At 40.0% G+C, this 15794-nt stretch overlaps 1 protein-coding gene across 1 annotated transcript; it reads right to left on the bottom strand.

The window, feature by feature from the left end:
• Nucleotides 1-816: 816 nt before the first annotated feature.
• On the bottom strand, nt 817-7802 carry ptgs1 (prostaglandin-endoperoxide synthase 1). The gene is made up of 11 exons (XM_034596270.1): nt 7673-7802; nt 7493-7576; nt 5923-6039; nt 5353-5493; nt 4513-4656; nt 4201-4382; nt 3968-4051; nt 3488-3734; nt 2895-3181; nt 1646-1793; nt 817-1301 (listed from the first exon to the last, which is right to left on the bottom strand). Exons 1-11 carry the CDS (start codon nt 7785-7787, stop codon nt 952-954), a joined length of 1899 nt encoding a protein of 632 aa, XP_034452161.1. The 5' UTR covers nt 7788-7802; the 3' UTR covers nt 817-951.
• Between the last annotated feature and the right edge of the window lie 7992 nt (nt 7803-15794).

Raw genomic sequence — 15794 nt, 5'->3', positions numbered from 1 at the left:
AGAAGCACTTCATCAAAAACTATAAGCATGTGCTCTAGACCTCTGGCTCTTGACCCTAGCTGGATCTATATCCATTATAACAAATGTCAAGATGGTTTTGAATGAGCGTTTCTGACGTCTGGAACAGGATCTTGATGTTTTGGTTCGGTTCTGCACCAACAACCTCCTGAAATTGTTTTGTTTTGAGTCCCTGTGCACCAACCACACAGCAAGATAATCAACAATGTTCAAAATATCGCCCCCAGTGGTGCCAGTAAAGACATTAGTGCTTCATCCAGACATGCACATAACAGGAATTCATATTTGCATCCTGCTGTAACTTACACTTGATTTGTCGAATGTTTTTTCCTTTCTTTACCAGCAGCAGCCTACATTCAGTGTGACTGTCTTCATGAAGCAGCAGTTTTTGGTTTCATACTTCAACAGTTGTAGCCATTAAATGTACACATGAAACTCTTTCTAACATTTAGGAAATGGACAGAACCACAGCACTGTGTGACCACGTTTTCACACTTTCACAGTGTTGCACCACATTCTGCATCCTGCCAGTGAGTCTCTGTGCTTTTCTCAATTCAGATTTGTGTAGAAACTCACAAGACAACTGCACATACAAGACCGGCTGCAGCCAAAACATGGCTCTGCAAAATGAGTTTTTATTATTCAATAAAAAGAGCTGCAGATTTTTGTTTACTATAATTCATATGAAATCTTATTATTTTATCTTCAGTAATTTGATTTTTGTGCAGTATTGACATTGTGAAAAAAGGGACAGTGAAAGAATAACAAAATAATCACAATATCAGAAACTCGTCAAAATCTATTTTATTGATCCACATACATTTTCTCTTTAAATTATAATCAGCTGTAATTGCAGGAGTTAGACCTGCTTACATGTAATCTGTAATAAACTAATTGTGATGTTGAAGTCGCACATCACAAGGTGAATATTCGTTAAAGTTCAGAAGATGGTTTCCTTGGTTTTGCCACCTCCTCACCTCGTGGAACATGGAAGTCCACGTACGGACACCACTTGGTGTTGAGACACACCAGTTTCTTCAAAGTGGCCGTATTGACGATGTCGAAGCCCTTTTCCCCTCCGAACGTGCTCGGCTTCCAGTACACAGGGGAGCAGATGGGGTTCCCCAGCAGGCCTTTCAAGGAGAAGGGAGCCCCCATCTCCACCATGCTCTCACCAAATATACCGTTATGACGAGCTTTCTCCAGCAGGACTCCGGTGTAAAACTCCAGAGCATCGATGTCCCCGTAGAGTTCCTCCAAACCTCTCGCCATTTCTATGTCGTCTGTTCGGGGGAAAGAGTTAACAGCCGTTATTTAATTTACCTTTACGATAATGTTATAGTGTTCTTGAGATTCTGGTTTGACTTTCTATTCTTGGTCATGTCCATATTTCTGGATTACATCTATAATGACTGACATGCTATTCCCTGTTGAAGATGATGATTTGATTCTTCCTGTAATGTTATAATGCGTCAAGCCAAATGTGCGCATTGTGAAGCAGACCAGAAAATACCCATTTTTAATAGGTTTGAAATGTCCCTATTTGCATGTTAAATTAGATTAATAAAGGCAAGAAGCTCTCAGAAGGACAGAAGGTTTCTGTATCTGCAGAACGACTCCTGCTCACCAGTAAACTCATAAAAAGAGGTGTATGGCTTCAGGTTAAACGCCTTCCTGTATTCATTGAAGGGCTGCACACGTGCCGCTCTGGACTCTTTGATCACCATCTCCGCCACTTTGAGAACAACTTGATGAGAGTTGCGACCTCCACCGACCTGACAGAAAAACACAGAGAGAACAATCCACTCCGGTGAGGTTATACTTCCTCTTGTTCAACGGGCACCAACAGACAATAATCCACGTTGTGTTCTCAGTTCTCAGCAAACGGAAACATCACTTTGCATGAATGTGATGCTGCTGAAAGATTGTATCTGAGAGCGTTATGTGTCAGTCGATTCAGGGAGGTGGTATAGGGGGAAGTGTAATGTGTGTGGGTTTAAGAAGACAGTGGTTTAATGGTTATAAATACCTGTTGTGTCACACGTAGCAACATCTCTGATCGGAGTGAGAGATACTCCCAAAATGAGCAGAAGAAGAAGTCATGTTACCTTCAATTCTCTGTCTTCATGGGATTCTAGTCACTATAAGTTCCTGTTTATTATCTTTAGGACATGTTAGACTCGAAAATGTTCTAATTTGGTTTGTGAGAGGTGTTACTCTTGCTGTAAGATCCTTTTCACAAACTAATGTTTGCATCCAGAGGGTTAAGGGGCTGTTAATGAGGCGCAACCCAGCGTATTTCAAGCAAAAATTCAAAAAACTCCTCTGTGGGATTTTCTGTCATGTACAGTATCTATTTCATTGTGGCACACGAAGGTCTAATGAGTCAGCTAATTTACATTTTCTCCAATCGGCTATGACATGATTCAACTTTTATTTTTTAAATCCGAAAACTCCTCCCCTGTTTTCACTTAAAACTTGTGAGCATGTGTTTTAAAGATGGCGGCCAAGGCCCAAACCATTTAAAACGAGCTGAAGATACATTTGCAGGTTTGTTTAAATGCTGCTTGATGTGTAACTCATTATTTGTATGATGGTAAAGGATGGAAACAGACATAATTTAACAAAACGCTGCTTTCATTGGTTCTATAATATAGTCGAGTATAGTGGTAATATTGTATCATTCAATTGTTCGCGTGAGACAAGTTCTTGAGACTAAAACTATTAAAAATCTCACTCAGACTTTTAATATTTTCCCTCACTCCTTCTTAAGTTATTATTTTCAGATTTGCATGAGTCAGATCCCCAAAAGAAATTAAACTGACAAGACTGCAGTTGCATTTTAGTTTTGGCCTCTTAGGCTGTGGTTGCGCTACCTGTCCTGCAGACTGTCGAGAGAAAGCATCCACCAGTTTCTCCACCCCGTAGTGCATGAGCATAGAGGTGTTATACAAAAACTTGGAGTAGGGGATTTCATCTCCGTCGATGAGGAAGCTGTCGGGCATCAGCGGGTGCCAGTGGTAGAGATGGCAGAACTCCATGGCGATGCGGTTGCTGTACTGAAAACGCACATTGAAGAGCAGGGAGGGATCAAACTTGAGCTTCAGCAGGTAACCGCTCAGGTGCTGCACGTACTCTTCTATGATGATCTTGATGATCTCGCCTGGGTGGAGAAAATAAAGCCAAACTCAGCCAAACTTTATTAAAGTGGAAATCCAAATGTATTCTGTGTGACGAAGAAAAGCTTCATATCCTCATATCTGAAAAGTTAGAAACAACAAATTACCAATTCCTTTTTAAAAATATAAAGCTTTTCTGTCTTTCTTCACATGGACGGTACTGAAAAGACCAAAACAATCTGTAAAAGAAGATTTGCCAACTCCGACACAAACGTTTGACTTGAAACCGACTTTCAATCAGAAGAACAAGCAGCTCAAGTCGAGCACTTCTCCCTTTGTTCGCTCCTCACCGATGAGGATGAGTCTGGTGGTCTGGAAGAGCTGCTCGTCGTCCCAGGTGGGATGTTCGGCCTTCAGGATGTCACAGACTCTGTTGTGCTCCCTCAGCCACACGGTGGAGTACATGGTGAGACCCGGCAGGATGCCAAACAGCTCCTGACCGATCACCAGACGCTGCTGAGGAGGAACACCTTCAGGGTAGACCATGTGCACGGGGACCTCAGCTGCTGTGGGAAGGTACATCTCCCCATTAACTACCTGTGAAAACACAGAAAACACAAGAACCATTAATCATGACAGAATCATAACATATCACCTCCCACTGTCCGGAAATGAAGCTTAAATATCCCAGATAAGAACAGACAATGTTTATATTCCCCATGAACTCCCACCGATAAAACTCTTGTCATCTAAACATGTGATATAAAGTGGAAATAATCTTCTCATCCAACTCTGTAAAGAAAAATAAAAGCTTGAGTAAATTTAACAACCTGATATTTCAACTTTCCATCTTTGTGAAGCCGTAGTTGAAGCTGTCGCGACAGATTGTCTCCGTAAATATTACTCGCATCCACCTGAGTGAGTGAGAGAAACATACATTCGGTAATAAAATCAATAGTGAAACATATTCACAGTCAACAATGGTGGCGACACGTGCTTTGTTCTCACTGCTCAATAGGTTTTATAGTTGCTGCTGAAGACACAGCGTCAGTTTGTATCTCACCCCGTGTCCTAAAGCTTTGGTGAAGCCAACTTCAACGCTGTGGTCGGTCTTGAAAAACTGGTGAGTGAAGTGTTGAGCCATGAAGGCAAACATCAGATTGGTTCCCTGGGGGTCGGGCCTGAATTTGATTCTTTTAAAGAAACGCTCGCTCAGCTCTTTGGGATCCGGGAGAACGGGTTTACCTGTGAAGGAAGAAACATTTCAAAGATTTCCTCACAATCATCAACATATTATTCAAAACTCTGCCATCGTTTGGAATTTTACATAAACGTATATTTACATATAAGTTCACAGTGGTAGTGTGAGTGTCACCTTTAGTTCCCATGGGCAGAGGACAGTCTTCAGGCACAGGAGGGAGGATGCGGGTGTAGTAGGACATGTTGTAGTAGCTCTCCCAGTTCAGGTAACCATATTTGGTGTTGTAGGTCGGAGGACTTGGAATAAGATCACTTCTGACTTTAGGAAAGAGGTGAAAATATGTGGTTTACTACAAGTATATTATTTGTGTATTTCCCATGAACCACCATGTGTTGACATATAGTTGATCCCCTGTTAAGTAGCCTGATGTTTTGGGGATACAAGTTATAAAATGCAAATGATTTTGTGATATTGATTTGCTCTTAATGATCCTGCTGCTTGGATATTTTCCCCCTATCACCCAAAAGTCCACAGCTGAAAATAGTCCCCAACACATGCAGTAATAAAAACTACAGTGGAAATATGTTTTTTTTTATCATACTTATAGAATGTAAACTATATACATCTGTGGCCTGTTTCGAAATATGTTCTTCATTAACAATAAGGAACAAGGAAACAATGAGCTCTGGGTAAAGTGAAAGTGACACAGATTGAACCTTTAACTGTGATCACAGGCACACAGCAAGTCAAAGTGAGAACATGCAACATTTAGCAAAGGAAATGTCGATGTTTATTTAAATCAGTTCCTCTTATGGGCTCAAAATATCGTTTGCAAATGTGGGCGTGCACATTCTCCTTCACACAAACTACAGCAGGAAAACACATTTCACATAACTAAAAATAAAAAATAGCTTTAATAAATGCAATATAGAACTAGATCAAATAGTAAAAACTATTACGAGTCTGTCTGTGACGCTGCTGAGTTACTAGTTTAAGTTTGATCTCATCACCTACCTGTCAGCACCAATCTCATGAAGACGTCCTGCAGGAAGGAGTTGTTGACCAGGTCCCAGAACCACTGGAAGTGGGTGAGGAAGTAGTGAACCATCGTCGGCCTCGGCTTCAGCATGAGACGAATCCTGGTCCAGAGCTCAGCTACATACAACAAATTAAGAGTAAACAACTTTAATAGTGAAATAATATCTTTTTCATTTCTCAATTAGTCCCTTATTAAGATTTCATCGCCATTAATAAGAAAAAACATTGGGTTGCTTGTTCGCCCTCGTCCAACATTCATCATTTATTAAACTGGAAAAATTCTGGACCATTCATTAAAGATGATTTAAAGTGACTGCTATTGTCGTAATGACTTGTTTGTCAGCTTGTGCAATTTCTCATAACCTTTCTAACCAAAAGTTTTTCACATTTATAGCTGAACATTGCGTGAACAACCATTTATGATACGTTTGATGTGTCTTTTAAATATCAAATGTTTAAATAAGTTTCTGCTGATCCCTCTTTCTGAATGTTGGGCAACAAGGTAAAGGCAATGGATGTATAGATGTAAGTAGAACATTCACTTACGAACAGTGCAGTTTTCTCCATAGAAGCCAGTGCGAGTGCAGTCACATCTGTAGTGTTCGGAACCAAACCTCCCACACACTCCTGAGTTCCGACACGGGTAGTAACAACAGGGATTCACTGCAAACAGGGACAAGGATATCTTGCTTTGAGTGAATGAGAATTATAAGGGACAGAGATGTGACCCTGGAGTGTGTCACAGTACGAAGGAGATTCATCAAATATCAAAGCCTCTGTATGAATTCCTGTTAAACCTGTCACACAACTAACAGACATTAAATAACTTCACAGAGAAACAAAACCGCCGTGACGAGATGCAAACATGTTGCAAAGAAATGCAAATAATTACAAGGATCCAAATAAATGCAACTGCCATAAAAGTGAAATGGCTGCCAAGAGAGTTCATCAATACAGACAATTCCCAATAAATCTCTGACTTTAAAGTTAAATAAAACCCTAAACGCTGATGTTTGTGCATGAGAGAGAATCTCTGAGGCTGCAACTGATCAAACTTGTACTGGGTGTAAATTCAAGAGTTTATTGTTTATTGTCAATGTGTGTAACTGTGGATGCATGAAGGCTAATTTTGCATAGAGCTGTCTGACACTGAAAACAGGTTCCACACTGCTGCTGCTGCCTGTACCCCCCTCACTTACCACCAGCCCATATCTTTATTTGTCTCTGCAGTACGACTTCCTGAGATGAAGTGACGCTGCAGCTTCTTCTTCCTCATTAGCTGGAAGAGACGACAGATAAGCGAGCCCCCCCTGCTCGCTCAACCCACAGACGTGTTCAAATGAAAACGTGCGGGTTAAATATTATGTCGATGTTACGCAGGCCAAACTCTCTGCTTAATTTCAAACTCAGGAAGCAGAAGCATAATTATAGATCCCTCCTATAGAACTATAGGATCAAGTGCAAGTGTGGTTTTTCTACTTGCTTATGCAATCATCCTGTGCCACTGCACTTTGTAACATTTCTATAAAAATCCACTACAGTGAAAGGTGTATATAATATAAATGTTTTTATTATATTGCCTTTTTAAAATATTTCTATTTTCCTGTCTACCTCATTCTGACCTGCCTGCTGCAGTAACAATTGAATTTCCCCGGTGTGTGGATCCATTGAGTTTTCTGCATAGTAATTATGAAAAATTAGTCTTGATTAATCACTGTAAATCTGCACTATAGTCTGTTTTTGTGACTGAAATGTCTTTTCACTTCACCTTTATTCTAATCCTATAATGTCGTTATGCTATACCTGTCTGATTATTACCTTGAGCAAGTGGTCACCTGCTAACTAACCCAGATCCAGAATCTCTTATCATGCTTTAAAAGTCAAATGTTGGCTTTCTTCAATAAAATTATCATTCAAATAAATTACACATTTAAATGTGTAAAAGAGTAGCCACAGTTGTCAGAAATCAGAAAACAGACAAACCTACGTCTCGTGACAGAACACATAGTCAGATCATTCGGTTTATTATCATATCATCCCCGTAATCCCTAATCTAACAGTTAATCTAAACTCATGTAAAATTATGGTAAATTCTGCTAAAAAAACAAACTCTTACCAACACTTGAGTCTCCAGCACATGATGAAGTCTCCAGCAGCAGCAGCAGATTGACAGACACCCACATGAAGAAGATGCTAAACTCTATTTGACATAAGAACAAAGGGATTGAATATCACATAACTGTAAAAAACAAAAATCATGCTGGATACAGCAGAACAAAATAAAGGTTAAACTCACTTCTCATGATTTCCACACGCGGCTCATCTAAAGATGGATGAATAAAAAATGAAAAAATTAAATAAAATATATAAAAAATATCTGTTTCTGGAGGACGACTCTCTTCATATAACATAAACCAACATGTTCTAACTGGCTTTATACCATCAGCTTTTGAAAATGGGCGGAAACTCTCTTTGCTCTACTTCCTCTATCTCGTCTAGACTTAAAAGTAAATTCAGTTGTCATCAAATCATTATAATTTGATCATTATTAACCAGACTTTATAGGTAAATTGTTCCCAGGATGCTATTTAAACCTATGCACTTTTTTTTAATAATAAAATATTTAGCCTCTTAAAATAATAAAGATCAATGTGTTTTACAAGTCATTCAAATCATTAGAGGAAACAAAAACACAGAAGATGCTCCAGGAAAAACTTCACGGCGCTCTAGCTCTACCTGCTGGTAAATAAGAGAAGAACATCTTTGTCTCTCTTGCAATTATTAACAAGATATGATTCTGTTTTAAGGAGGCTCTACAGGAACAAGAGGGTTTTTAAATCATTGAAATACCTGGTACTAGCTTCTGAAATGCAAATATCGAACAGTTTTACAGTTTTCTATGATATTAGATAAATCTTCATGATCAATCATGATTAAAGAAAGCAATTAAATCGATCAATTTATTATTTGGAATAGGTGATAATGGAATAATAACCCCTTGTACAATCTTAACGAATTCACAGTATAAGTTACAATTAAAAGAGGAGGCACAAGATGGATGATGCAGGGACCATCATAGCCAGAGCTGATATTGTCTTTATTGGTACACAATTACTCAAAATACACAATCTAAATTAAATGTATTAAACTGGTCTCTTATAGATCTAAATAAATTGATTTACCTCATATGCTGTATATGTCCGATGAAATAGATTTAGATCTTTTTTTTTGCTTTTTGAAGACGTCAGCAGCTTCCTCACTGTCTGTTCATGTGAAGATGAGGAGGAGGCTGGGAAACCCCTGCAGAGGTCAGCAATTCATCACAGGAGTAACACACACAAACACTGGCTCTGCTTAGTAATCGGTCTGATTTGAAAAGGGGGAAATTAAATGTTAAAAACTATGCTTGTTTGCAGATGAAGAGATTTATTTTTAAACAATGCAGCAGAGTTTCCAGGACCTGATATAGAGACATTATCTGAGCCAGAGCCTTGTGAGATTTTTGCCTGTTGAAGTAACTCTCCTGAGTCATTTCCTGCATACTGGAGCAATTTAAAGACTCTACAGCTTGTCTGCAGTGTCCACATGGAGATAAAGTTCAATCTTGACCGAAACGTGTTCAACTAATTCTCCTAAAATTGCTGCGTTTCTCTTTGAAGCTTCCCCGAAAATGTTTTTGAAGTTAAAACCGCTCAGAATGCCATTAAAAGTCATTTGTTACCACTGCCTTTCTAATTCCAGTTACATTGCTCATCACATTTTTTCGAGTCTCATATTCCAGCTTTCTTCCTCCTCGTCTCTTTGACATCATCATTTCTGATGAAATGTCGGCAGCTAGTTCGTTTCGCCGACCACAGACCACAACTGCAGCGATAAGGTTTCTTTTCCATATCCTGTCATCTTCAGGGAGAGTACAGTGGGTGTCGTGGTCCACAGATTAAAACCAGATGAGCTCGGCCTCTTGTCACTCTCAGACCAGATTGCATCGTCTGCCAAGTTTGGTCAGGACGTCTCACAGGGTTTTCTTTAAGAGCGAGAGACGATGCAGCTGCTTCTTTCATAGAATATACGCTCCTAAAACTATACTGGACATTGTCTTCCTCCAAATGACTGAGAGAAATATATCATCTGAACTAATGATGCCCTGAAACTGTTGAAATTTTAAAAAAAAAATGTATTTTGAGATTAAGTATAACAGCCAACATATATTCTGGTTAAAGAAATGACCTATACTGCAGCCAGCCACCAGGGGGCGATCCAGGTGATTTGGCTTCACTTTCAGGAGCTGTCATGTCCTCCATCTTTATATACAGTGTTTTCATTGGTGTAATGTGAAAAGGAATTATCATCTGACTCTACACTGCCCCCTAGCTCTATGGAGCTTCTTAGCTACTTTACTTTAGAGATTGATTAACTTTATAAACATATAATAATCATATGAAATTAAACCACTCAATGGAATCTAAAATAAGTGGAAATTCACCTGCATCATTACAATGAAGCCTGTTGAAGATACTACTGAACCTATGTACAATACTGTAGTTTTATGATAATGCAACACTGACAGAGTAGTTCCACTTTTATACTTGAAGTACATGTTTCCAATAATGCTCACATACTTTTACTTCTATGCAATTTTAAATGCAGTATTCTCCCAATTCCCTCATATACTGTAGATTCATGTCGTCCATCTTTATTTACAATCTATGTGCAAGAGCCTCACACTGTGGCTCTAAATAACAGGTTCAACCTTTCAGGGAGTTTCACGGAGACACTTGGATGTTTAAATTCATTGATGTCAGATATGTGGCACCGCTGGGATCTTTAAAAGTTAACTTAATCTGTTCAGTATCCCAACCAGGGGAACTTTGAGTGATATACAACAGACAACATGTTCCCAATAGAAAACAAAGTGGAACCCATTTTTAATATAATTTAGACAGAACATTAAACAAATCTTAAACCTTAAAACATTGAGATTTTGGCTTCATTAAATCTTGGCACCATATTCAAATGTTATCATCTTCAATTTACTCAACTTGATCTATATGAAGGAGTAAGTGAGTACATGAATGCAGCTCACATTTGTACTCCTCCCACTTAAATCCGGGCTCTTTGGGAACTGTAGGCATGTTTCAAGTGCAAACACATAAACCCTCTTGGAAACTAACTCAGTAAACTCAAAGATACTTTCTCTCTAAATGCATTTTGAAACATGTACATTAGTGTCAGGGTTTTTTTTCCCTTTCAGTGCTTTGCCTTGATCTGGTGTTTTTTCCCATAGTTTCAAGACTGTGGGCATCCAGTCCTTCTCCACTGGACGTTCAGTGTAATAACGGAGCGACCGAGCTGCAGCTTCAAACAGCAAACTGTGTTTGAATTACATTCTGTTTCCTAGACATGATTGATATGAAAAAGAATGGGACGCATCAGGAACTAATTATCAAATCATCATTTCCCGCCTTACAAGTGCCTGAAAAGGACTCGTATCCACACAGGGCTTGTCGATGTACTGCCGGCTGTCACGGTCTGCCATGCAGGCCGAGGCTCAATGCTTCCTATAGCATTCCTGATAATTGAGATCAGATGCTCCTCTGAGTGGAACCTGGACTGGGAGTAACCTGGAAGCATTTATTTTATGGAGAAGATGTTTAGTTAAGCCGCGCTCCCGCTCCAAATGAGCCTCGGCCCGGCTCTGGTGATGAATACGATTGGTGAAAGCACTGAAGGCTGGTTTTCTGACTTCTTCCTTCCACCGGGTCGGGTTGCAGATTAGCAGACTTCCTGTCCACTTGTGGAACGAGCCAGTCCAACTGACGGAGAGGGCGATGGGCGTGCAGGCGAGGTCATCATGTGTTATCTCAGAGGGGTTTTCTGACAGAGCCACACAGCGGCGAGGCCTTAACACAACCCACCAGGTTTCATTTGTTAGAAGAAGCAGCTGATTGAGGAGGAGGACAGACCCCCCCCCCCCCCCCCCCCCCCCTCTGGAGTCAGCTGGTGGTCCACCCAGACACTCAGTTTATTAGGTACACCTTTAGTTAAAACAGTCTAATATAGCAGTCTACTAATGAATCCAACCTTTACAATGGTTATGATGTTATGATTTATGTTATAATGGACATGAGCACAGACATCTTGTGCATTTGGAGCCAGTAGCGTTTGGGGGAGGGAGCTGCAGTATCGACGTGCAGCTCAGAGACACGCCCCTTTAATCGTGAGTCAGTCTCAGCTGTCAATCATGATGTTTCACCCTATAGCATCAAATAAGTAGCTAACATTTTTTTAAACTTACCATCATTGTGATAAGAATGACCTAAAACAACGAAACCCGTCTTTGTGAAAAAGAAATGTTACATGTACTTTGACTTTTTGGTTTGATCTGTGTCCAATCATCTAACATGGAGGAGGTGGGGTCTATGACCTATACTGCAGTCAGCCACCAGGGGGCAATCGAGACCCTTTGGCTTCACTTTTGTAGAGCTGTCATGTCGCCCATCTTTCTCTACAGTCTATGGTGGAATGAGAAAAGTATCTCACATTGTAACACAGGGAATTGACATCTGACTCTACAGTGCCCCCTATGGAGCTTTTTAGCTACTTAAAGTTTATAGCAAATCATTTGTCAGATTTAGGTCGTACTTACTTTAGAGATAAATATTTTATAAACATAAAATAATTAAATTAAATACAATGCATCAATATACAATATACATATCCACTCAATGATAACTAAAATGACTTGGACCCAATTTACATCGTTATACAATCCTTGGATATTATGATAGTACTAAGTATTTTAAGTGTGTATTTTTTCCCAATAACTTACACACTTCAGTGCAATTTTGAATTCAGTATTCTCCTAATTCACTCATATACTGTAGATTATCATTATCCAGATACTGTGAGCTGGGTGTAGGTGTTTACAGTCCTCAGACATGCACTACATGCTGCAAATGATCTGAGAGTCATGGGAGGGGGGGGGGGGGGGGGGGGAGTAGGAGTCATCCAGCAGCTGTCAGAGCCCTGGCTCAGTTCACTGTAGGAAAACACAGAGTCCTCTTACTGTAATGTAGTCACTCTGCACACTGACCACATTTGTAGTGTTTCAAGCAGGCAGGGTCCGGCACATTAAAGGTTCAGGGTGCATGAAACACAAACACGGGTTCTATTCAAACAGACACACTGACCACAATGTAAATCTAAATTGCACCCCCACTGTCTCTGTCCAAAGCGTCTCACCCCTTCGCACGTTCTCTTTGCTTTATCACACTCTCTTGCACAATATGGCCGATGACCAGAGGTACTCTTAGCCAAACAAACACTGAGGGAGCCCTGCTTGTGCTTCGGGATATAGATCCTTTCCAGGGCTCTTGGCTAAAACACCCCTCCGTTTCCTGTCCCACCTTCCACACTTCCCCCGGCCGACCGGAGCATGAGCGTGCCCGGCACCAGCCACGTTTCCTTGACTCGACCGTGCCGCTCCGCGCTCGAAGCTGCTAGGATCAACAGAGCAGCAGGATATTGCAGTCGGCATCAAACTAAACACACAACATGTCCTGCTCAAGTAAATCTCCACGTTGAGCCTATTTGATGTGACAGTTTAAACACTTGAACCTTGAGCTGGCCTGTTGGGGGAGGAGGTGCTGGAGGAGGCTGGGTGGGCCGGGGGGGGGGGCTGACCTAAAGGGGTTTCCGTGATTAGGAGCCCCGCTCACCTCTGATTGCTCCGTGTCACTGCAGGTGAGTGCAAGTGGTCGGAAGGAAGTAATTTTCCTTCTGGATGTTGTTACCTGATTGGGTAAGTAGCTGATCTCTGACACTGACCCGAGTCCTGGAGCACAACGAGAGCCGAGGCAACGAGCTGGACGCTGACCAAGACAAGACTGGGGCTGAATAAATCACACAGCGCTACAACAATGTCCCCATGAATCAGAACCATCTTTGCATTATTGTCATATAATGTGCTGTGAAATCACCGAGCAAACAGGAAACTGATTAAATCCTAATTATTTTTACGTTTCTAATTGTCAGTGAGGCACAGAAACACAAATACATTCAACGGAACTGATTTCATGAATGAAGCAAATTTAAAAAACTGATATTTAACCAAAATGAAAGGCCCACGTTAAAAAACCTGATAGGACGAGACGGCCTGTGGATTCACATTCATTTAAAAATAAATCTCCTTTATAAATAAGGGACCCAAGACAATGAATTCAGTAGTTTCAGCAAAAACTGACACCAGTATGAATCGGGGATCATCTTGAGACATCTGTATTTCTGGATGTCGTCTCTTTTGATGTGGTAAAATAAGATGCATTTGAGGATACACTTAATTTCACAGTGCTCGCCGGCCACTTTTGTGCTCAATGGAGGGAAAAAAACAAAAAAATGCTCTCTTCCTCCTTCTTTTCTTTGGTGGAATTGATCAGCTGCTTCCTGGCTGTAAATTAAGAGGCATACTGTAATCGACTTGATAAATATCAAGCAGAATACGGCAATCAGCTGAAAGCAATTTGCATGTCTGTGCTCGAGCCAGCGGTTCGTGATTTTCTCTCCTGTCATCTATCATAGACCACACGCTTGGGCCAAAATACACAATACCCCCAAATTGCTGTCATATGGAGTGCAAGCCCTGAAAAAAAAAAAGCCCTTCATTTTTCTTTGTCCGTACTTCAAATAAACTTGTATTTGTGAAATAACTGAGAGGGTTTTTTTTTTTTCTCTCTCTCTCCAACACAACTTCTCAGAGAGAGGGATGGTGTAATGTGCCATTTCCTTTGTTTGTTGAAAGCTTGGCTGCAGGACTGTAATCTAGCCGGGTTTGATCTCAGGAACATGCAGCCTGTTGGACGCTGGACGCTGCTGGATGGTGAATTTTCAAACAACAATTCTGCAACAAGCTCCCAAAGGCAAACATTCACTGGCCGGAGAGCGCGACTCACTTTTTTCTTTGTGTTATTCGTGTGCTTCCTAACAGTCGCAGCCGTTGCCCAGCTGTGAAGTATTATATTTTCATGCACACATCACAAAGCATTTAAATAAACATTTGCTGGACACTTGTATCCAACGTGAGTTTCAGCTGTGATTCTCAAAACCTTTTCTTTGGGCTGACGTAACCACACATCGCGTCAGATGAGCTCCCTTCAAATACGTTCTGAAGAATATTCTCTGAGTTGATAGACTGGCTGTTATTTCAATTTATTTTTTTAGTGTTTGAGGTGTCAGTCAATTTTGTCTTCATACTACTGACGCCTTTTTAAGCAGTACTTTGATTTCTTTCTATTTCAATGTTCGGCCGTGCAGCTACTTACATATTATACTTTACCTGTAAATTACTCTTTAGTAGTATCATGATTTGACACGTTTGTTATAGTTACTATTTTAACTGTTTAATCAGCTAACCTAGTTCATAGCTTTTAACTGTTTTGACAGTTTAAGCCCTGTTACTTTTAGCTAGCTATCTGACTTCTTCAATCCATAGCTTTTATCTGACTATTATCAGGTAATGTCACTGTTTATTCAAATGTTTTTAAATAAGCTATTTCTTTTATTATTTGCCTCTTACTTTGTGTAAAATCCTCTATTAACTTAATTATTTTTAGCTATTTCAACTGCGATAGTTACTTTTAGTTAGCTCAACTGTTTTTAGCTATATTAACGAATTTAACTTTATCTGTAACTTTTAGCTTCTTCAATGTTCATTACTCAGCTTAGCATTAGCTAGCTATTATCTATAGCTATTATGCATTGACAAGTGTATATTTATGTTTAGCTAACTACTTCAATCTTTAATTTAAGTATTTTAACGATTCATTTCAAGATGTTTACCTATTTCAACCATTAATTCATTACTTTTAGCTTGTATATAGTTGTTTAACTAACAAATGTTTGTTTAGCTGACTAATTATCACCTTTATAAATTTAATTATAACAATGACCTAATGCTTTTAGTGAGCTACTGTCGATGATCATTTCAACCATTATTCATTACTTCTGGCTAAACATTTCAATGTTGCTTCTTATTTGACAAATTTTAACGCACTCTCAAAATAGCTATGCTAACTCTGGTTGATGGGGCCGCTACTGGTTTGTGTAACTTTAACACCAACTTGTCTACAATAATGTGCTGTTTATATTTTGTTCTTGTTGAATTTAGTTCAGATAATTTCTTGGGGTTTCCACATAGGCTCGGCTCCCTCACCCTTGGTTAAGGTAAACTATTTCCAGCAACGCATTAAAGCCCCGTTCTCACACAGACTGACCTCAGATCCATCTTATCTCCAACATCTAACAGTATCCACACGGACTACACGGTGGCAGAGGTTCTACAGAAACAAGATAAGGCCTTGGTGTTGCATTAAGGGCTCGCTCCACCCTTCTGTAAACATTTTCTTTCAGCCAACATGCCAAGC

This window comes from Hippoglossus hippoglossus, chromosome 9, assembly GCF_009819705.1.
Source record: "Hippoglossus hippoglossus isolate fHipHip1 chromosome 9, fHipHip1.pri, whole genome shotgun sequence".
Classification (NCBI taxonomy): Eukaryota; Metazoa; Chordata; class Actinopteri; order Pleuronectiformes; family Pleuronectidae; genus Hippoglossus; species Hippoglossus hippoglossus.
This window is presented reverse-complemented; position numbering and strand designations above follow the sequence as displayed.